The 23,148-nt window shown below is 32.0% G+C and overlaps 1 protein-coding gene across 10 annotated transcripts in view; it reads right to left on the minus strand.

Annotated features, from left to right (window-relative positions):
• Positions 1–23,148, minus strand: part of LRBA (LPS responsive beige-like anchor protein) — a 729,491-nt gene that overhangs the window by 188,723 nt on the left and 517,620 nt on the right. For all 10 annotated transcript variants that reach the window (XM_072724802.1, XM_072724799.1, XM_072724798.1 and 7 more), the window contains exons 41-43: positions 7,895–8,012; positions 5,720–5,822; positions 1,329–1,444 (exon numbers count right to left, since the gene is read on the minus strand). In XM_072724802.1, coding sequence (XP_072580903.1) covers positions 1,329–1,444; positions 5,720–5,822; positions 7,895–8,012 — 337 coding nt within the window. The remainder of the gene's footprint in view (positions 1–1,328; positions 1,445–5,719; positions 5,823–7,894; positions 8,013–23,148) is intronic.

Raw genomic sequence — 23,148 nt, forward strand, 5'->3', positions numbered from 1 at the left:
AATGGTTTGTACCTTATAAATCTTACATCATTTAATCTTTAAATTCCCACTGTCACCTCTCTAATGTAAGCTCTCATTATTTTTATATATATAATTACTTCCTAACTGTGCTGTCTGCCTGTCTCTCTCCACTCCAGTTTATCCTTCATTCTGCCTCCAAGTTAACTTTCCATAGAATTCTAATAATACTTGCTCAAATACTTGTAGAAGTTTCCCTATGATTTGGCTGCTAACTCTTCAAACTGACAGAAAATCTTCCACAATGTGTCTCCGTACTACCTTTTTAGTTGTCTTTCTCATTATACCTTTATGAGTTTATACTCTGTGTGTGCACATGCATATACACACAGGTGTAAACTATACTATTAATTATTCTCCCACTATATCTCACATTTTCCCATCTTTGTATGTTTCTGTATGCCTTCAGTTTTACCAGGCATGACTTTTTACCTCTCAACCACCAGCTCTACTAAAGTAATAGCAGTCCTTATATGGACATGAAATCCTTCCTAGTTTTTCCTTATTCCCATCAACCGGATAAATATAATTTCCCTTTCTCTCTGTTCTTTTAATCCCCATAGTACTTTGTATTTCTTTTATTGAATCTATGCTCCTTACTCTAGGATCACGTAAATGCTTATATTCGTACTTAAAATAACTTCTCTGAGAGCAAGCAACATGCCTTATTCTCTCTCTGTACCTCCTTTGTGCCTCAAATATAAACTGTCAGTTTGTTGAACAGAATCTCAAATGTCACACAAATACATTGCCTGTTTCTTTATTCTAGTTATCACAAATGAAAAGTAATGACACATTTCTATTCTTTACTCTCCTTTTCAAAGAGAACAACTTCAATGGGTGATGTTCAATAATACTTCATGATTACATACCTTATATAGAGACATTCACTCTTTAGATTTTCACATATGACTCATAATATAAATATTCCTCTACTTGATATTTTACCCAGTTTTTTTTCCTATGTTGGATTTTTGTTTCATCTTATAATACACTTCTGATTAAGTTAATAAAAGTTAATAACAGGTTCCAAAGATTTTATATGGTTTTTTCATTTCTACTATCCCACAATGAATAGTTGTAAATTTTCATTTTATATTTTTAGAAAAAAAGTATGCTCATTTTTAATTTCCTCAATTAGTCAGCTGTTCATATGTAAAAGTGAAAACTCTATCAAAATTACTCTTGCTAAGGTACTCATGTAGTAATAATGAAAATTAAAGTAAGCTATCTATACAGTACTCAAAATAATCTAATATCACATTTAATAATTTATCATTGAAAAAAGTCAACATGTAAGATCATATTACCTGCTATCGTGTTGAGAAACATCAAATACTCAAAATTTGAAATCTCTCTGTGCTGCCATCGCTGGGTCATATTAGAAGCTTTAAAAAGTTGACGTGGACTAGCCAATGAAATACGTCTACAAAATACAGAATTTGGTGTAGAATCAATTTAATTACAACATAACAATAAATAACAAGTATCTGTGTCTATTCTGGATATTTGACATCCAAAATGCTATCTGTATATTCTGAAAAGTTCTATTCATGCTACACTAATGACTACAAATAACGTTTCAATGAACAATTAATGGTTAAATGATTTGAATTAGCCACAGATCCATGATACATGTTCTATTCATTAAAGTAAGCTGTCATTACAACGCCACCATAATATCTAGGTTCCACAAATGCTGATTAATAATAGTAAGATTAATAACTTACTGACTTACTGATATAAAAAGAATTATAGTAACTGAGAAAGACATACAAAATTATATTCACATCTTTATCAATTTTAATAGGTCTCTTAAAGACAACACATTTGTACATTTTAAATTTAAATATTATGTCTATATACTCTTTATAACAGGGGAAAGAATGTGTCTATTTATGTGTCTATTCATGAGGGTGGAACATAGGTAAGAGAAACTATTATTTTTTTATACAGCTTAATAATAGGAGACCAAGGTTTTTTTGTGTTTTCTTAATGCAATATAAATAACAAAAGATGTATCTAATACCAAGTAACAGTGGAAAACAAGTGGTAGGATTAATTATTACATTCAGAGCCTAGAATCTCAGAGAAGTATGCTGTCACAGTTCTTCCTACCACCAGGGACAAAGTAACTATATTTTTTAAGTTCTATTTTCAAAGGTTTAATTTACATACTTTAAAATTTACCCATGTAAGTATACTATTCTATGATTTATTAATAAATTTCTAGAGTTGTGTGATTATCACCACTATGCACTTCAGAACATTTCATCACCACAAAAACTTGCCTTGTAGCTATTTACAGTTAATCCCCATTCCTATCCTCCACTCCAGGCAACTATCAATCTGCTTTCTGTCTCTATAAACTTGCCTCTTCTGGACATCTCAGATAAATGGAACCATACATCATGGAGTCTTCTGCATCAGGCTTCTTCATGAACCGTAATGTTTTTGAGATTCATCAATGTGGCAGCATGTTATTAGTAATTCATTTTTTAAATTTCTGAATAGTATTCCAGTGTATGAATATAGAATATATCACATTTTTAAATATTTTATTTATTTGAGAAAGAGAGAGACCATGCACAAGTGAGAGAGAGGCACAAGTAGGGTGAAGGGCAGAGGGAGAAGCAGACCCCCCACTGAGCAGGGAGCCCAATGTATGGCGCAATCCCAGGACTCCAGGATTATGATCAGTGTTGAGCTCCATGCTCAGCGGGGAGTCTGCTTGGGACTCTCCCCCCACCTCTGTCTCCCTCATATGCTCTTGCTCTCTCTCTAAAAACAATTAAATAGATCTAAAAAAATAAAATAAAATCTGTTCACCAGTTGATGGATATTTAAATTCTTTCTGGTTTTCGATTATTATTATTATTATTATTATTCTAGCTTATATTACTATAAATATTCATGAACATGTCTTTGTATGAACATACGCTTTCATTTCTTTTGGGTAGAACCCTAAGGATGGAATTACTGGGTTGTAGGTTGTGTTTACCTTTAATTTCTTGAGAAACTGCCAAATTGGTTTCCATTCCAATAAGCAGTATATCAGGTTCCAATTTTCCACATCTCTGCCAATACTTGCTATATTATATGTATTTCTTACTATAATCATCCTAGCAAGTGTAAAATGGTCTCTTATTATAGTTTTAATGTATATTGCTGAGCAACTTTTCATGGCTTATTACCCATTTATTTGTGTATCTTCTTTGGTAAAATATTCAAATCTTTTCTTCCTTCATTAATTGAGGTTTTTGTCTTAGTATTGAGTTGCAAGAGTCTTGCATATATTCTGAATACAAGATCTTTATCAGATACATATGTACAAATATTTATTTCAGTCTAGGACTTCTCTTTTCATATACTTAGTGGTATACTTTGATCTCCGATAAAGCCCAAGAGTTTTAAATTTTTATTAAATCCAATTTCTCAATTTTTTCTTTTATGGATTATGCTTTTGGTGTCACATCTCAGAACTTTTTACTCCAGGGTCATGAAGCTTTTCTCCCACACTTTGAATTTTTTTTTTTTTTTTTAATTTTAGCTCTTCAATATAGGTCTATGACACACCTTGAGCTAATTTTTTACGAATACTGTGTGGTAAGGACTGAAGTTCATTTTCTTGCATGTGACTACTGAAATGTCTCAGCATTATTTGTTAAAAAGGATTACCTTTTCCTCATTGAATTATGTTAGCATATTTGTTGTAAACAACTGACCATAAATTTAAGGTTTATTTCTGTAGTCTCGATTTTGTTCCATTGATTTATATGCCTATCCTTTTATAAATACCAGACCATCTTGATTACTGAGGCTTTATAGTTAGCTCTGAAATCAGGTGGTGGGAGTCTTCTAGCTTCTTTTTCAACACTGTTTTGGCAATTCTCGATCTATTGAACTTCAGCTTCTCAGTATCTCCAAAAAAGTCTGCTAGATTTTGATAGGGATTGTATTGAATTTACAGTTCTGGGGAGAAGTGACATCTTAATCATACTGAATCTTCTGATCCATGAATATGGAATGTCTCCATTTAATTTAATTTAATTTCAGGCAGCCCAGGTGGCTCAGTGGCTTAGCGCTGCCTCAGTCCAGGGTGTGATCCTGGAGACCCAGGATCGAGTCCCATGTCAGGCTACCTGCATGGAGCCTGCTTCTCCCTCTGCCTGTGTGTCTGCCTCTCTCTCTCTCTGTGTCTCTCATGAATAAATAAATAAAATCTTTAAAAAAATAAAATTTTTATCAGCCATATATAATTGTTTTCATTATACACATCTTACACTTCTTTTGTCACCTAGGAATGAAGACTTTTTTTTTCCCTTTCCAATCTGAATGCCTTTAATTTCTCCCTCCTCTTCCTTTCTTTCTGCACAGGCTGAAATCTCCAATACACTGTTGATAGAAATGGTGAGAATGGAGGACATTCTAGCCTTACTTATTTTAGGGGAAATATTCAGTCTTTCCACATTTTTTCCCAATTACTATATCTTTGTTTTGAATTCTTCCTATTCAACATTTCAGTCCAGACATCACTCAGGGGTTTTAATTTCAATACATCTCAAAATAAACTTCACATTTTCTGTCCATCCACCACATCTTCACAACCCTGACCCCAACTCTGGGGGGATAGATACACAACTTATCCCTTCTTCAGTGTTCCCAATCTCAGTAAATGTTATTCAGCAGCTTAAATTAAAATTTGACAAGACATATTGGACACCTCCCTCTGTTACCATTCTTCATTATATAACTAATCTCCACGTCATACAAATTTTATGTCCTCAAAATTTCTAAACAAGGATGTCTCTCTGTAACTGAATTCTCAGCACCACATATCACCTGGATTTCCACAATAAATTCGTCTCTGAACTGACCCTCTTCCCAAGATCACTAAGTTCCAATGATATTTGCCTTCCAACATTCCTTACGATACTGGAACCTCACCTTATTTCAGGACCTTTGCATATGCTATTTCTGTTTTCAAAGGTAAGCTGATTCTGTTCTTTCAAATCAAAACTTAGAAGTCAATATAGGGCGTCATTTCTGACCACGTAATCCAAAGCATCTCATCTAATACTGTTAGTTTGCCTAGAAATGGTATTACTTCTTCATTAAATATTTGACACAATTTGCCAATAAAACTAGGAATTTTCTCTGTCAGAAGACCTTTAACTACAAATTCAATTTCCTCTGTATAGGTATTAAGGTTACTGCTTGGATGGAAATCTGTCCATTTATTCTAATTTGTCTAAGTAGAACAAATTTGTTCATAATATAACCTTATTTTCCTTTTAATATCTGTAGGCTCTGTTGTGATGTCCTCTCTTTCATTTTTGATATTGGCAATCTGTGCCTTTTTTTCCTTCATAAGTCTTGTATATATACTTACTACGTTTATTAATCTTCTCAGAGAAACAACTTCATTGCATTGATTTTTCTGTATTGTTTTTCCTTACATTTTTATTAATGCTCTGCCCTTAGGTTTATTATTTTCTTCTTTCAACCTACTTTGGATTACATTTGCTCCTCTTTTTCCAGTTTTTTTCATATAGAAGTTTAGTTGACTCAAAACAATACTTTAAATAATCATCATTTAATATGAAACATTAAATATAAGTTCAAAATAAGAAAATTTTAAAAAGTAAGACAAAATATTAATACAGATTATTTTCCAAAATTTTCTCAAATAAAACCATACCTGGTCTGAGGCAACCCAAAACTAGTTCCAATACCGACACGAGGTAGATAGTTAACTACTTTCTTTACTGTGGCAGGGTCTGGGAAGTTGAACATTACAGCAACTATGCAAAACAATTTTTAAAAGTTAGAACACAACATAATTTCCTTCTTAGAAAACTGACTTCTTGGTCTAAAAAAATATTTATTTTTAATTCAGGTATACAATTCCTGCCATATTATTTTTATTATAGTGCATACCAAGTTTTAGAATTAATATGCCAGAGGTGATACTCATTTTACAAATACCTTAGCCATAGACAGTATCTTATCTAAATGCTGTAAGAAGTTCTAAAAACTGTTGTTGCATTAATGTGACATGAAGCTGAGATTATCTAGCTATAACTCTGAATTTACAAAATTGAATTTTAGCTAAACATGTATATTTCTATAAATAAATATTTAAAGTTTTAAATTTATGTAGTTAACAATCTAACACCAAAAGACTATACATATAAGTACTAAATTGTCATTCATATTTATTTCCATTGATGAACAGTTTAAAAATTATTCTTTTTACAATTTTTATGTGTATAATTTATATGTTCACATAATCCAGAACAATGTGTGACCTAAAGGAAAACTTTTCCTCTGTAGTTAATAATCAAATTTAAGTGTTTTCTAATCATCTCTATTTCAAAAATAATACATTTTGAGGATATCAAGAAACACACATCAATATACATAAACATATTCAGTACATGTTAATTTATTAGTCATTTATAAATTTTTACCCTTCTTAAGAAATATAAAAATAAGAAAGTCAAAATCACAAGAGAGAACTTATAAGATGTCAATGTGGACAGTCTTAAAATATTAATTAATTTCAGTATCATAACCTTTAAGAAAATGATTTTCTTCTCTACCCAGCTTAAAAAAATTCTTCAGTCCAAAAAAGGTTATCAATTTGGTACTGACATTACCAACATGTCTCAGGTAAATAAATACATGATCATTCACTAACCAACCAAAACATATTTGGAACTGTCATATACATATCCAACATACCTCCTTAATAAGCCATCCCTATATATCCATTTTTACATTGAATACAGGGGAAAAACAACAACAAAACTATCATAAGTTAATGGCAGATAACTAAGGCCATGAAGGAAAGGCAAAGGAAGAACACACATACAAAAGCAAGGAAGCGTAAGAAATTTTATTTTATTTTATTATTTATTTATTTATTTTTTGCGTAAGAAATTTTAAAGGAGGAAAATGAATGAGGATGAGCAAGTAATAAATATTGTAAACACTGTAACAAAACCCCTTTGGGATAGCAATAATGCAGGCTGAACCAAAGTGTGAAGCATTCACTTGATTATTTGCCTGGAAGAATAATGTGTGCATTATGAGAAAGAGTTTTGTGTAGGGGAGGAATCCAAATAGGACACATGATTCCGTAAAGGGAAAATAATGTGTGTATGGAATATATGTTATTATGTGTAGATTTTCCTAAGTGACAATTTGTAGATTATAGAAAGAGACAATAAAACTTCAATCTACTTATGTATAAGGAGTATGTAGCATAAGTCACTAGGTTTTCTATATTCTCCACTCATGCTCACCAATGCTTTTACTGCAGGTTCACCTTGTCTCTCTTTCTTGTCTTAATGAATTTCACTAAGTTCCATTTTAAACCCACAAATTGAATTTTAGTTCTTTCAAGAATGATGTAATACAAAGTAACCAGGACACTTGAGTACCATTTTCTGATGGTCCCTTTATAAATGGCAATAGATTAGACAAAAGATTGAATAAATGTATGAATCATTTGATTACCCTCTCCCCTCTCTAAATGCATCCACCTTCCAGAAGGAGTTTAAGCATCAGAGCAATACTAAGAACATCAAAACTCCACAACTGATTAAATGGTTAGTTATTCACCATATCTCAAAAACCTTGCACTAATCTGTGATATGGCTAGAAAACTAAAATTACTACACATAATTCTAAGAAGGACCAAGTGGGGAAAAAAACCATGAAGATGCATGTGGTTCAAAAAATGAGGTCAGTATGGCAGAGAGTAGACTACAAATTACTACCTAAATGGAAACAATATGATATGTTTGAAAATAAAATCTGAAAGAGGTGGAGGTTAGCTTTATAACAACATACTTTGGAGATATATTACCTCTGTTTGCCATAAAGATCTCCAGGGCTGTATTTTGCAAAAGATAACGACGAGAAAAGATTGATCGTATCTCTGTGAACAGCCATTTTCCATGCAGCCCTTCTGTATATGCTAGGATCTAGTGAGGAAAAAAATAGGCCCAAGTAAGTAACAACAGTTGAATTTTTTTGTGTTTTTCCCCCTGAATAAAACAGAAAAGACCCTATTAAGAAAATAATTTCTAAAAATTGAAAAAAGTTATTGAAATAATTTGGAGGGAGACTAAGAAAATAGATTCCAATTTATGGAAAGGAAGTTCAATGAAAAAGCAGAGTGAAATGATAAAACATCTGTTTATAAACATATTTTGGGCTTTTAAAAGCAGTGATGTAATCTATTGCTTTTCAGAAAACAAAAATTGCACTATTTAGTGATTAAGTTTTGAATCATATTACGGAAAATAAAGTTTTAGATAAAAAGAAGACCATAAAAGAATGTCCTACATGTTTACAGATAAGACTACATATACAATTCAGTTTCATATAGAATGATTTCTTTTAAGATTTTGTTTATTTGAGAGACACTGAGACATATACCTAGGGAGCACAAATGGGAAGGAGAGGGAGAAGCAGAGAAGCAGGCTCCCTGCTAAGCATGCTAGCTCCAGGACCTGGGATCATGACCTGAACCAAAGGCAGAGGCTTAATCCACTGAACCACCCAAGCACCCCCCATATAATACAATTTTAATGTACTCAGAAACATTTTTATGTTATATGAAGTTTTCCTTTCTTTTTTTTAAGTATACCTGAAACACAAGGTTACATTAGTTTTAGGTGTATAACTTAGCAAGTTGACAAGTTTATACATGATGCTATGTTCACCATACGTGTAGCTACCATTTATCTTATTATATTGCGATTATATTGTTGACTGTATTCCTCATACCTTTATTCCCGTGACTTATTCATTCTATAATTGGAAGCCTGTATCTCCCACTCCTCTTCACCCATTTTGCCCAGTCCCCTACTTCCCTCTGGTAATCATCAGTTTGTTCTCTGTAATTTACATGACTCTTTTTATTTGTTTACTCATGTTTGTTTTCTGTTTTCTTTTTTCAGATTCCACTGCAGAAGTACCTTTTACATACTTTAAAGTATATATTTAAAGTAAATCCTAAGAGTTCTCATTACAAGGGGAAATTTTCCCCCTTTTATCTTTTTTTAAAAAAATCAGATTTATATGAGAAGATGGATTAATGTATTGAGGTAATCATTTCACAATATATGTAAATGAAACCATCATACTCTATGCCTTAAGCTTAAACAGTGATGTATGTCATTATTTTTTAATAAAATGAGAAAATAATATATATTCAAGTTCATAACTTTAAATTTTAATCAGACTTTTAAGGTCACTGTTAAGGCAACAGTCACTCATTCAGAAAGCACAAAGACTGACTGTATAAGAGGTTAAGTATCATTTTGTCAGCTAGGCTAAACACAAACCTGCAAATGAACTCAACGTAATCTCTCTATGGAGTAGGAGGTTGTCAGAGTAACTTGTTACAATTCTTGTCATCCCATGTGACAGACGCAATAGCTTAGAATGCTTTGCTAACTCAAAGTAATCCTGTCTTTAGTCCTAAGCCATTTTGTTGCTTTGTTATTCAAGTTTTGTTTTTTAAAAAGTTCATTTCAAAGCTTAATTATAAAGGTGTTAAAAGGAAAACCAGATGTGAAATTTCTTACGCTAGCACTTCACCTAATGTTAATTTAATAAAGAAAAAGAGATGTCTTTACTATCAAAACCTAATGAAAATCTAAGTAAACAATTAAGATCTATCTCTCAAAAGTACCACCATTAAAAAATACAAATAGAACGACATGTGATTATGATATTGCATGTAGGAACAAAGATGGGATAAGCAAGGAGAGGAAAAACTAATAATAAGATTTCATCCTATGAAAATTTATTTTATATTCATTTCCATTTTCTAAGATCTTAAATGCAAACAAATCCATATTCCTCAATGTAAAGTGCAGTTTCTTTGGGGAAAAAAGCAACCTTGTTTAATTCACTAAATATGCATTTAGATTTTTCTACAAATTCTATTTTTGGCATCAAAGGATCTAAAAACAAAAGAACTATCCAAGTCTCAGTGTTTTTTGAAAAACAAAACAAAAATTCTAAGAACCAAACAAACCTTCTGTTTTAAAACTGGTGATATAGAAATCTTTCATTCAGCAAATACCTGCATAAATAAGAACATGAGAAATGAACAGGAAAAGAGAGGACAAAACTACAGGTCTAATTCTCAAGATTTTTTTGAAAGCTGAGGTTGCATGCACCTCCTTCTCTCACTATGACCAGTAGGTCCAAGCCTACAGAGTCAAAAGTGGCCTTCTACTTGGTTTCTCTCCTAATCTCACCTGTAGAGTCTACTATGACCAGAGGAGCCAAAGGGAGAAAAAAAAAACTGTACTAGAATTTTTAAATATAAACCAGATCACATCACTTATTCATATAATAACCATCCAGTGGCATCCCACTACATGCATAATAAACACTGAAGCTCTTTATAATTGTTTATAAAGTCTTAGATCTGGGACTCACTGATAAGCCCAACTCATTCTTCTTTGAGGCCTTTATACTTACTTTCTTGTCTGACTCGAATGTTCTTCCAAATCCTCACATGATTGGCTCACTCTCACATCATATTTTTGCTCTAATATCACTTCCTCAGAGAGGCCATCAGATCTAAACCCCTAGGACTACCTCTTTCCACCCCAAACTCATCAGATTTCCTTCACAACACTTAAGATTACTTGAAATTATAGTATCTCCTTGCTTGTCTATTGTCTCTATTTAGCATTAGAATGCTAGAATCTAAGTTCTACTAGAACAAAGACTTTTGGTATACTTGATTTCCATTTTCTAGAACATTGTCTGACACAAAGTAGATGTTTTTGAATGATTACATGAATCAATAAATGGCAACTTAAGCTCCACACATGGCCTGAATTAATTATGTTTGGACCATATGATATTTTAACAAAGTATGCAGGTTTCTGGTTTCTCAGGAAAAACTATAGCATCTGTCACATCTAGATCTAACTGCCACATGGTAACAACTGACATACACTTACCATTTTGGCACAGTCTCCACTCATTCATTCATTTAGTATTATCTGTCCAGTTTCTGTTGGCATTTAAATTTGCCACCTTGGACTTATCAAGTAGAAGAGAATCCAATATACATTCAGTAATACTCATACTCGGGCAGCCCGGGTGGCTCAGGAGTTTAGCGCCGCCTTCAGTCCAGGGCCTGATCCTGCAGACCGGGGATCGAGTCCCACATCGGGCTCACTGCGTGGAGCCTGCTTCTCCCTCTGCCTGTCTCTGTCTCTCTCTCTCTGTCTCTCATGAATAAATAAATAAAATCTTTAAAAAAAAAAGTAATACTTATACTCCAATCTACCATTCAATCATTAGTAAGCAAAATGAGAGCTAGGTAGATAAAACAGGTGATACAAAGTCCCTTGGGAAGTTAGTGACAGAGTCTAGCCTATTTGCAGATTCTCTAACCCAAAAGTACAGAGGTTATAATATATACACCACATTGTCACATTTCTAAAAAGGGGCTTAAATATTTGTTAAACTACAACTCGACTTACCAGAATTTTAATCAACTACATTTGTCTTCCTGTACTTGGTTAGTGTAAGAAGGAAATCAAAGAAAACAAATAACAAAGGCTCCTCTAAGGTCTGTGATACACTAAAAATATCACACACTAATCTCAAAATTCTACCTTTATATAATGCTATATTATATAAAGCTACATAATAAGACCTGTTGCTCATAAAGGTGACTTCAATCATTTTAAGATCATGGCCATGCAACTAAACATTGTTATATTTAAAGATACTTCAATTATTAATAAAAAGAAGTATACTAAAATATTATAAGATTTTTAATGCACTAAAAGCTTTCCAATTAATTAAAAATTCAACTTATATCCCATTCCTTTAGTGTAGTTATTAAAACATCTACTTAAATGGTAGGTTTCTTTAAAATGTTTTATTACCAAAGCATACTCACAACTACAGAAAATAACATAAGTCCCATGTACCCATTACTCAACCATATAAAATCCTAACATTTTGCCATATTATTGCATATATTTAAAAAAATTAACAAAGCATTTTAGTGTTGAAATTCCCATGTATAATTCTTCCTAATCCCATTTTCCTCCTTTATCAGAGCCAACCACTATTCTTGTTTTAATCTTTATCATTCTTATGTCAGTTCTTGTACTATTAGTATATATACATCCATAAATAATATCCAATGTTGTTCTGTATGTTTTCAAATCTGATATAAATCAGGCATCATACTCAATGTATGAAACTAGCTTGCTTTCAAAATTAAATATAATCAGGTCTAGGGTGTTAAAACTCATTGAAACAGGAGGAAAGACACACAAAATTATTTAAAATTGCCATAAGTATCAAAAATTAAAATCACATACAAAAAACTAGCCTGATTTAGAATTAACAAATGAAATTCTATACTTACGGTCAAGATAGCTGGGTTTAAAATGGAAACAAAAAAATCTTTTAACTAACAGAATAAGTAGTTGAAATTGATATAATAACATTTCTTTAAGGTATTCATTAGGAAAAGGTGTCAGTACTGAAATGCAGCTGAGGCCTAGCTAAACAAGAGGTTTATTTCCTATTGGAATAGTATATTCCTGGTCCGAGGCTTCACTTCAAAGTCTCTAGAGTTCAATTAAAACTGGATTAGGTAGAAGCAGACCCTTCTTGGGGACTTTCTGTTCACTGAAACTCTACATACACTGACAGCACCCTAGACAGAGGTCTAGCCCTCCAATGAATCAGTTACTATGGAAACCGTATCATTACCATTGCTCTGCAGTTATGACCCCAAGTCTAGAATAGCTTGAAAGCTTAAGCCCACGGCACTCTTTGAATGTTTACCACCTTGTTTTAATATGGGTAATATTATTAATAGTAAAAGTAAATTCAAATTTTTATAATTTGTTCGACAAAGATGGCTATTAGTTAAATGTTGAGGTAAGAGTTAGGAAAGAAAGAAATCAGTATTTAATTTTAAATACACACATACACACCAAGTGTATATAACATTTCTTTACATTAAAAACACCAAACATATCTTCTTTAAAATTTTTATCTGAAAATTGTGCCTTCTGAAAGGGATATATAATCTTTCCAAAATAATACACACAATGCTTTCTTCTATCTTTCGAATAATATACTGTGAATACATATAAAAACTTCTTCACCCTGTTGCATTTATTGGCTTGAAAGCACATGATTTTTTTCACTTTCATTTTAATAATTCATTTTGAAAAGCATATGGACTTATCCAAATAAAACTTTCTTTTGTTTACTCATCTTCTGAGAGAACAGAAAGAGAAATATGTTTATGGCCCAAGTACATAATGCTTTTATTGAATATCAGGCTTTAAAATTTTTTTAAATAGCCTCTAAAAGGAGGGTCGTATCTGCTTCATTTAAGTAATGAAAAAAGGTTTTGTTTTCAAAAACCATACAAACTACCTTCACTAATGTGTTTTTTAAAAATTTTTAAGGGAAAAATATTAGAAAGTGATAAAATATTTTACCTCAAAAAAAAGAAATAGGTGTTTGCATATAAAAATCAGTAAAAGGCTTTTTAAAATACTATTCCTTCTTCATGTTAAAGACTAATGTTGTATACAATGGTCCCACATATTTGTCAATTTTTAGAAAGGTTTTGCTCTTTGAGACAATTCCAGATTGATTTCTGAAGAATTTATAATAAAAGTAAAATTGGATAATATATAGTACCAAGAGTATTTACAATTCTGTAACAAAACTAATTATAAAATATATAGGATATATTTAACATCAAGAAAAATGCTCCAAACTTAATACACAAAATATAAGCTAATCATGCCATCAACTAAGCAATGATACCAGTGGAAGGAAAGTAGAGAAAACATTCATATCCCATTGTCATGAAAAATGATTATAAATTAGTCACAAAGATTATATCTTAATATGAGAAAATAGTAAATATTTGAAATACATTTAAAATGAAAACACATGGAAAATAATTCTAATAGCAACTTATCACTAGATATATATACAAGCATGTTTTATTTATAATACCTGCAATGTTAACAAACTAGTTGAAAGTAATTATGATCAAGTATTTTAAAGTTATACCACTATTACTAACTTAGTGTTTGCATTTTGCTGCATATAATTTTCTCTAAAATTTGATAGCAAAGCGTAGTACTTATGAGTTTATTCAGGAACTCAGAATTTATTCTAATAATACTGAATTCTGGTTGGCTTATGGATTTATTACTTCATCACCTACCATGTAACTTTTATGTTTTCAAATATATACTCTTAAAGTAAAACTTAGAGATCTTTTTTTGAGTTTAAAAATGACATATAGTTGACTCTGGTGCAAACTTTATGACAGTAATTTTGTTTTAAAATATTATCCATGAGTAGGTAGAATGTCTCCAAACGTTGAAAAGAACAGAATGATAACAAAAATGTGAAAGTCATGAATATGAAATAAAATTATCTTTTAAATTAATTATGAATTATTTAATTTTTTCCTTCTATATATTAAATTTCCTCCTTCTGCTTACTAGGTACTATAATGTAGTACAGTATTCTCCTTAGCATTTTCATGGGTGACAAATTCAATTAAACATATTCATTACTCTAATGTCCTACTTCGCAGTGTAGTCAGTATGAAAAATTTAAAATATATAAATAAAATGCTACGTGACCTCTGTATTGATTGGGCTAAAATGGTTTTAGCCTGGGTGTGGATGATGGGGCAGCTGGGAGGGGCAAGAGGGGAGCACACAAACACATACACTCTTATGTTTTCTCTTCCAATTACTGAGGGAGATGATAAAACCACAGCAAATGATGTATCAGCTCATTTTATCTTATCGCTTTGGGGCTAGGTGACAATGAAGTTCATATTTCACTGGCTCCCATTGAAGATTGTGAAAATTACTTGCCCTCATGACCTGAAATTTCACTAGAAGACAGAAATTTCTCTTCTGCAAAGTAATGCAATTTTTCAGATGTCAACCTTTAGCCCAGCTTTAAAAATTAATTTCATTTATATTAACCAATGATATTGATATTTTCACAGCACGCCCTTTGATACATGAAGCACTGACTGGCAAATTGATGTTGCTTTAGATGGGTAAAACTATTTTATTTTAAGCTGCTATGGCAGACAGATTTATAGCAAACTGAAATTCCCATTTCATAATTTAATATTTGTGCTAGAGTGATGCACTTTTAAGCCCCTGGCCTGTAAATAATTCAGACTCTTTAGTTGGCTCTGTTTTATTTTCAATATAATTCAGCTTAAAAAATAATTTGCATTCTAAATGATGTATCATAAAAGCCATCTTTTATTGAACATTTAATATGTATCTTAATGAATCATAATAAAATGTGTTAATGTAGAAATAGAACAGAAGAAGGAATTTATACATCATCCAACTAATTTTTAATTTAGTTTTAATTTAAATACATCTGCAAAAATAAATAATAAAAAAAAATACACCTGCATCTGATTATTCTTGAAAGAATCCAAAATATATCACAAAAGAATATTAAGGAACATGAATGTACCTTATTTTATTTTTCACAGCAGCATGTGAGGTAAAGAGCTAGGTATTACATTTTCAGGAAAGGAGTAGAATAAACTTAGATCACTACTTGGGGATTAAAAATAGAGCTATTTGGGTTTAGAGGTATCTTTTAAATACAAACATAATAAAAACAAAGCCACAGTGTCAATTTAGCATGAAGAGGCTGTGAAAGTATTCCATCTGATTTTAGTATTAGATAGAGAAGTTACCTTGCACTATATGCAAAAAAGAAAAACTTTAATACTTTGGAGTAGTAAAAGTGTTATTAAAAGATAGCCTGAAATCTTAGCAAGTTTATTACCATTATTTCATAGAGTTTTGCCTAATTCAAATAATCTCTTGAGAAGACAATCATTACCACCAATATCTCTTTATTTTATTAATAAGGTAAGCTAAGCATAAGTATGCATAAATTTATGCTTAATCTCTAATCTCATAATTAGAAAAAGGCCAAGAACGACATTTCCCTAATTTAGCTATTTTCTCTCTAAAATGATTCTTAACACCTTCTCTGGCCAACCTTCTATCTTCAAAATCCCTCTGCCTCTCCCCCTGCTCATGCTTTCTCTTTTTAAAAACTCTTTAGTTTTTCCTGACATCAATGATATGGGGAAGAAATAAATATAAATTATACTTTATGATTTTTCCATTTTGATTGGGAAAATTCCTAGTAACATCTCAAAAACTTGTGAGAAGAACATGCTATTGTCACTAAATTCAAGCTATATAGTATTTTTTCTTATTATTCCACAAATGGACCTTAAAGTCAGGAGCTTTCTGTGCCTAAGCAAAAAGTTAAATTTCAATCAGGACTAATAAAAAAAAAACCACCTAATTTTAAATATACTGGAATGTTATATAATAAATACTTTTAAAACAATCAAAAGACACAAACTGTAATTCTTCTCAGTGCCAATTCTTATTTTATAAACTCAAACTCAATCTCAAATTCATATCAAAAGATACTATGTATATATATCAATTAAATCTTCATGTTAGAAGTAGTATCAGCCTGTAGCTAGACTATTTAGCTTTTTGTAGCAGGTACAACGTGATTTAGTGGTTAAAAGTTTCTCTGGTGAGTAATCCATTTCAACTAATTAAAGGGAAAACCCCTGCTTACCTTCAAGAAATTTGCTTTTGTTCTTCAAACAGAAAAGAAGAGAGATAAAATTCAAAATGGAAAAGAAAAAGTTACAAAGAATTTCATGTTAATAGTCTTAAACTCCCTAGGATACTATTTTCCTAATTAGAGGGAAATACTTTTCTATTTTATTTTACATAAATATAAACGCCTTTCTATAGGCATACATACATATACAGACTTTCTTCCTCCTATTAATCACTCAGTTTGTTTAGCTAGAGTCACTTATAAATTAGTACAGGCTTCTATTTATTCCATAATAGAGCATAAAACTGAATATCATGCTTGTATTTAGCTTCATTTATAGTCTTCCAAAAAGCAATTTTCTTAAAGAAACCTAGTGTATTACAAAGAATTTAACAAATACAATTTAAATGAGATTTGGTTAACCTGATTCCACTGTATAACTCCATGACATTGCATAACCTCCCCAGACTGGAGTTGTTACTTGATAGGAGTTCTTTGAGGCTAGGCCATTGGTCTTAGTCACCCTTCTATTCTATGCATAACACCTATCACAGTGCCAGGAACACAGAAGACATTCACTATTGGATAGAGGGCCACTCCCACCTCGCAAACTATATACAAGATTCTAGGATACATGACCACAAACATAGCAGAAAGTAAAAAGGGGTAGAAATATGAAATGTAAAACTACAACACAGCATGTTTTAAAAATCAAATTCAAGGGTCACGGTACTTTAACTTCCTACCAAGATAAAGTAATAGAGACTGGATTTACCCTTATACACAAATAATAATTAAAACAGATGTATGGAAAAAATTATTTTCAAGACTGTAAACATCAAGAATGAAAGACAATGATCGTTGAGAGACAAAAAAAAAAAAAAAAGTGGTGACACAAACTATTGCCCTAGCTCACTGTCTTGAGAAATTTTTAGGCTCCAGAGCAACAGAAGTAACGTAGTTGGAACACTAAAGTCTCTTGAGGTAAAGAAAACAGGCTGGAGAACAGTGAGATTGAGACAGCTAAATTCACAGAGCACAGCAGCAGAATGGAAAGTGATAGAAAGTAACAGAGCTCCCAGATGATCTGTAGCCTTTAGCTGAATACTCATCAACCCATGTATTTAAAAAAACAACCTGAGGCTAGTAAAAAAATCATTCTTCCAATTTACAAGGAACAATACCCAGAGCTCAAATACCAAAGCAAAGCAAAAAAAAAAAAAAAAAAAAAAAAAAAAAAGTCTCATAATTCATGGAGCACTGTGTAAAGTACTAAGAATGGTTATGCCTCTCCAGTGGGAAATAATAAGCCCTAAACTAAATGTTGCTCTGGTCCTACCTACAAACTTTTTTTGTTTTAAGATTTTATTTATTTATTTATTTATCTATCTATTTATTTATTTATTTAATTTGCAAGAGAAAGCTCACAAGTGGGGGGAGAGGCAGGGCAAGGAGAAGGAATCTCCAGCAGACTGTGCTGAGCACATCTCTAGAACCTGAGATCAAGAACTGAGCCAAAACCAAGATCTGGATGTGTAACCCACTGAGCCACCCAGATGCCCCCTACCTAACAAACTTAAAAAGCAAGATCCAAATGCATCAATTTATTTCTAAGTAATTCAGCTGGATCACCAAACAATGCATTAAAATATATATAGACTAGAACACAACAGGGTAAAATTTACCACAGCTGGTATTTAATTCAAAATTACCAGACTTAAAAAAAAAATCTGGAAACTATGACCAATAATGAAGAGAAATTAATTAACTAGAACTGACCCAGAAATGAACAGATGACAGAAGTTGAGAAAAGGACACCAAATCAGATAAAACAGATTTTAGAGCAAAAATTATTAACTATAGATAGAGAGGATCACTTCATAATGCTAACAGATCGTTTCACTGAGGGCCATAGCCATCCTGACTGTTTAGGAACTGAGTAACAGTGCACTGAAACACATGAAGCAAAAATGAGAAGAGCATAAACCCACAATGTTAACAGATTTCAACATTCCTTCTCAATAACTGATAAACAGATGGAAACCAATAAGGATAAAGAAGACTTGAAAAAGATGATTGACTGTGACCTAATTGACATTTATAGAACATTCCATCCAACAACAGTGGAATATAAATTTACAAAAACAGAGCATATTTTTGGTCAAGAAACCAAGCTACAACAAATTTAGGGGATTCGTATCATATAAAGTATATTCTCTGACTACAATGGAATTAAATTAGAAATCAATAACAGATATCTAAAAAATTCCCCAGACTTGAGAACTAAAGATTATATTTCTGAATAATTCATTGGTCTAAGAGGTAACAAAAAAGAAATTAAAAATCATTTTGAATTGAATACAAATGAAGACACAACACGCAAATATTTGTGGACTGCAACTAAAGCAGTGCTTAGAGGGAAATTTCTAGCACAAAACACATTTATTAATGGTAAAACAAAAGGCAAAACAGAACAAAAAATAACAGGTCCCATGTGAGTGATTCAGCTTCCATCTTAGAAAACCAGAAAAATAGCAAATTAAATGCAAAGTAAGCAAAAGATGCAAAAATCAAAGTGAAAAATCAATGAAACAGTAAACAGAAAAGAATCCAATGCAACTAAAACTTTGTTCTTTGAAAAGATCAATTATAATTTATACACTTCTGACCAGACTAGTCAGGCAGAAAGAGAAAAAACACCAATTACCAATATCAGTAATGATATCATGAAATCAATATCAGGAGAGATGAAACATCAGTACAGATTATGTAGGCATTAGAGGAATAATAAGGAAATATTATATTCAGCTTAATACCACTAAACTGGACAATTTTTATCAATGAACAGGTTTCCTGAAAGACACAAACTCCCAAAGCCCCCTCAAGAAGAAACAGACAAGATGAACAGCACTATATCTATTAAAGAAATAGAACCACAGTTTAAATCTTCCTATAAACCAAATACTAAGCACAGATAGCTCCACTGGTAAGTTCTAGCAAATATTTAAGAAAGAAATAGTATCAAATCTATACAAACTCTCCTAGAGAGAAGGGAATACTTGCCAACCTATTCCATGAGGCCAGCATTACCATTTATTAAAACCAGACCATTTCACATGGTCTAAACTAATTCTGCATCTCTCACTCCTTGTTATTCAAAACTGAGTAAGAGAGAGAGAGCTCTAGACTTGCTAAAGGAGTGAGCTTTGTGTCTCAGCTCTTAGTAAGGTAAGGTCATTTAATGGAGCCATGATCAAGGTTAGCAAAGTTTATTGTTTCCAGAGAGAATGGTTAAAATGACCTCTCATAAGTACTAAAAAACTGGGAATTTATTATTTGGTTTGCTTTACAGGGAACTTACTATAAGATAAAAGTGGATGCTTCTCTAGGAATTGAAAAACAAAGCCTATAAAGTATCATTGCTCTGTGATGAGTTATTAGCACCTAAAAGAAGTATGTTTCCTAACATCTCAACAAAAATATTCTGAATTATATGTAATGTGAATTTGCTACATTATCTAAGAATACTAAATTCTGCTCTAGAAGACAAGAAAACAAATGGGATAGATGAAAACCAAAAGAAATAATAACCATAAAGATGGTAACTTATGAATAAAATTCACAGGCTATATTAAGTAGAGATAATGAGTATAGCAGAAGCTTCTGAGAGACAGAATTCAAACATTCAGAATTGAAAAGGGGTGAAATATGTACAGTAATTTTAAAGTCAGAAATCTATTAAGGCCTGTTAAAGACAGAATATACGGAAGTATGATGGAATAAAAAAGTATGTTTTTTTTTTTTTTCAGATAGAGATAGAAAGACCAAGTCATAAGATATAATCATGCCAACTCTGCCCTGGGTTGCTGATTTTTTTGTGGGTCTTGAAAGTGAGCAATAATTACTCTTTTGTTCCAGACACTCTTTTCAAGAACATTTGTACAACAGCCTTGGAAGAGATAGTGTCTCACTTTGGAGCACCAGGGCAGGTTTGTTTACTGTCTAGTATAATAATAATAAAAAAATGATGTCCTTTGGGACAAGGACCAAATCTTACTAACCATCATAAACATTTTTGGTTTCTAAACATTAAGGATGCTCAACTGAAATGTAAACTCAATGGGTACACAGTATCTACCTGGGTCTCTTGTGTTAGTTTGCTCAGACTGCCACAACAAAGTATCATAGATTGGGTGGCTTAAACCACAGAAATATATTTCTCACAGTTGTGAAGAATAGGGGGTCCCAGGTCAAGGTGTCAGCATAGTGGGTTCCTGGTGAGAGGCCTCTACCTGGCCTGAGATGGCTGCCATTCACATTATTTTCACATGGTAGAGAGAAAGAGGGAGGAAGAAAGGAGGGGGGGGGGTCTCTTGTTCTCCTCCTCTTCTTATAAAGCCAAAGTTCTACTGGATTAGGGTGCTAACTTTATGAATTATCTCCTAAAGGCCCTATATCTCCAGTTACAGTCACAACCGGGGTTAGAGTTTCAACATATGATTGAGGGGAGAAGCGGGGAAGCATAATTCAGTCCATAGCACCATCCACATCACTTCATGGAACTGGAGGACAGACATTTAGGACAATTCACTCATTTAGATGCTTATTCTGTTTGTTGTGTTATATGAAAATCCTTTGTCTCTGACCCAAGAATCTCATGTCTTCTACTAGTAGCATCCATGAAATTTTTGTTGAAAAAAATTTGTTAGTTTACAAGTAGGGTAAAATTTCAGACCTCTCACAGTTCTTGATACTCTGGATGACAACTAAGTCAGGCTTAAATTTGCCATGCGTTGACCAATTTCAATATGCCCGATTGTCATACCCAATAAGGTCTGATTCTGGCCCCTGTGGGTTTTATCACACAAGAAATTCAGATAAAACCATAACTATTCAGCAGGATAATTGGTTATCTATAGTTGTGCAAGGTATACTTGCTGCTTTATCTCTCCAACAGAGCAACTGTGTTTCATTGGCCTTTCCATCTGTGGATTCCCTTGCTCAATACTGGTACTCATAGTACTATCAACTGGGAAGGCTGAGGAGACAGTAAAAAAAGACAGAACATGTAAATGTTGTATAACTAGGATTAAGATACTCTGCCTGCTTGCATTCTATCCTAAGTCCATTAATTCATCTCATCTCACTTCCCTTTTTTTCTCATTGTGTGTTTTAAATTGATTTAATAAGCCACGTGATCCAAGAATCTTAATTTAATCTGTGAATCATTCTGTTCTGTGATCTCTGGCATGATAACCTTGATAGTATAAATGGAGGCTACCACTGTAGCAAGGTAACTTCTCACAGAACAGGTTTGCAGTTGACCTTCACCTAACCTTATTCTAGACTATATTATTCTAGACTATTATTCTAGACTATAGGGGAAAAAATAGGGATCTCCATAATTCATCCAGTCAGCACAATTTTAATCCTGAAATGTGACAAAAGAGAGACTACAAAAAAGGAAAAATGAAGAGCAACTACATTATGGAATAAAGATACAGAACTTATAAATAATCCAGAAGTAAATAAAATGCAGTAATATATTAATAAAAAATAATATTAGCAAGGATCGGATAATTTAATAGATTCCAAGAGTGGTTCAATTCAGAAAATCTACAACATAATCATTATACTGACAAAATCAACAAATTAAAAGGGAAACATTATATAATGATTTAATAGAAGCTGAAAAGGCATCTAATTCAGAAAGCATTCCTAAAGAAAGAATTCTAGCAAAATAGAAAAGGAAAAAAATCAAAGGATTTTTAACAGACCCAAACAACAAATATTACCTTTTTGAGCTGGGGCCAAACCTGTAAACTCTAGACTCAACAAAAGTATCTATTTCATATGCTTGTTTGGAAAATGATTAATATATGTATAGCTGGCAAAACAGTGCCTACCACATAAATATTTGTTAGCAATTATTATCATAATAACATTTATCACTAGTCACATGGCATAATTTGTAAAAATTAAAATACAATAAAATTTAAAAAAGGTATAAACACTGAAAGGAAGAGATAAAACTGTTAACATATGAAAAATATTCTAAATAAAATTAGAAAAATAAATATTTAAAATAAATATGGAAATACTGATATCTGTCCTCTGTCTTTGCAACTGGCACTTATAGGAACTACAAAAGACAGTGCATTCATAATAGCAAGAAAAACTTTCAACACTTAAAAAATAATTTTAACAAGAAAGGTAGAGAGGAATAAGACAAAATATATAAAGTATGAAAGGAATAAAAATTACGATATAAAACCAAAAAGAATGTTTTTGATAGGAAGATTTATCATTAAAATGAAAATTTACTAAAAACCAATATATAAGGTTTAATGTATTTATCATCAGAATGGCAATGGAGCTTTTTTTTTTTGAAGACTAATAAAATAAAGTTTATATAACAATATAAATCAGAAAATA

The sequence above is a fragment of the Vulpes vulpes genome, chromosome 10, assembly GCF_048418805.1.
Source record: "Vulpes vulpes isolate BD-2025 chromosome 10, VulVul3, whole genome shotgun sequence".
Classification (NCBI taxonomy): Eukaryota; Metazoa; Chordata; class Mammalia; order Carnivora; family Canidae; genus Vulpes; species Vulpes vulpes.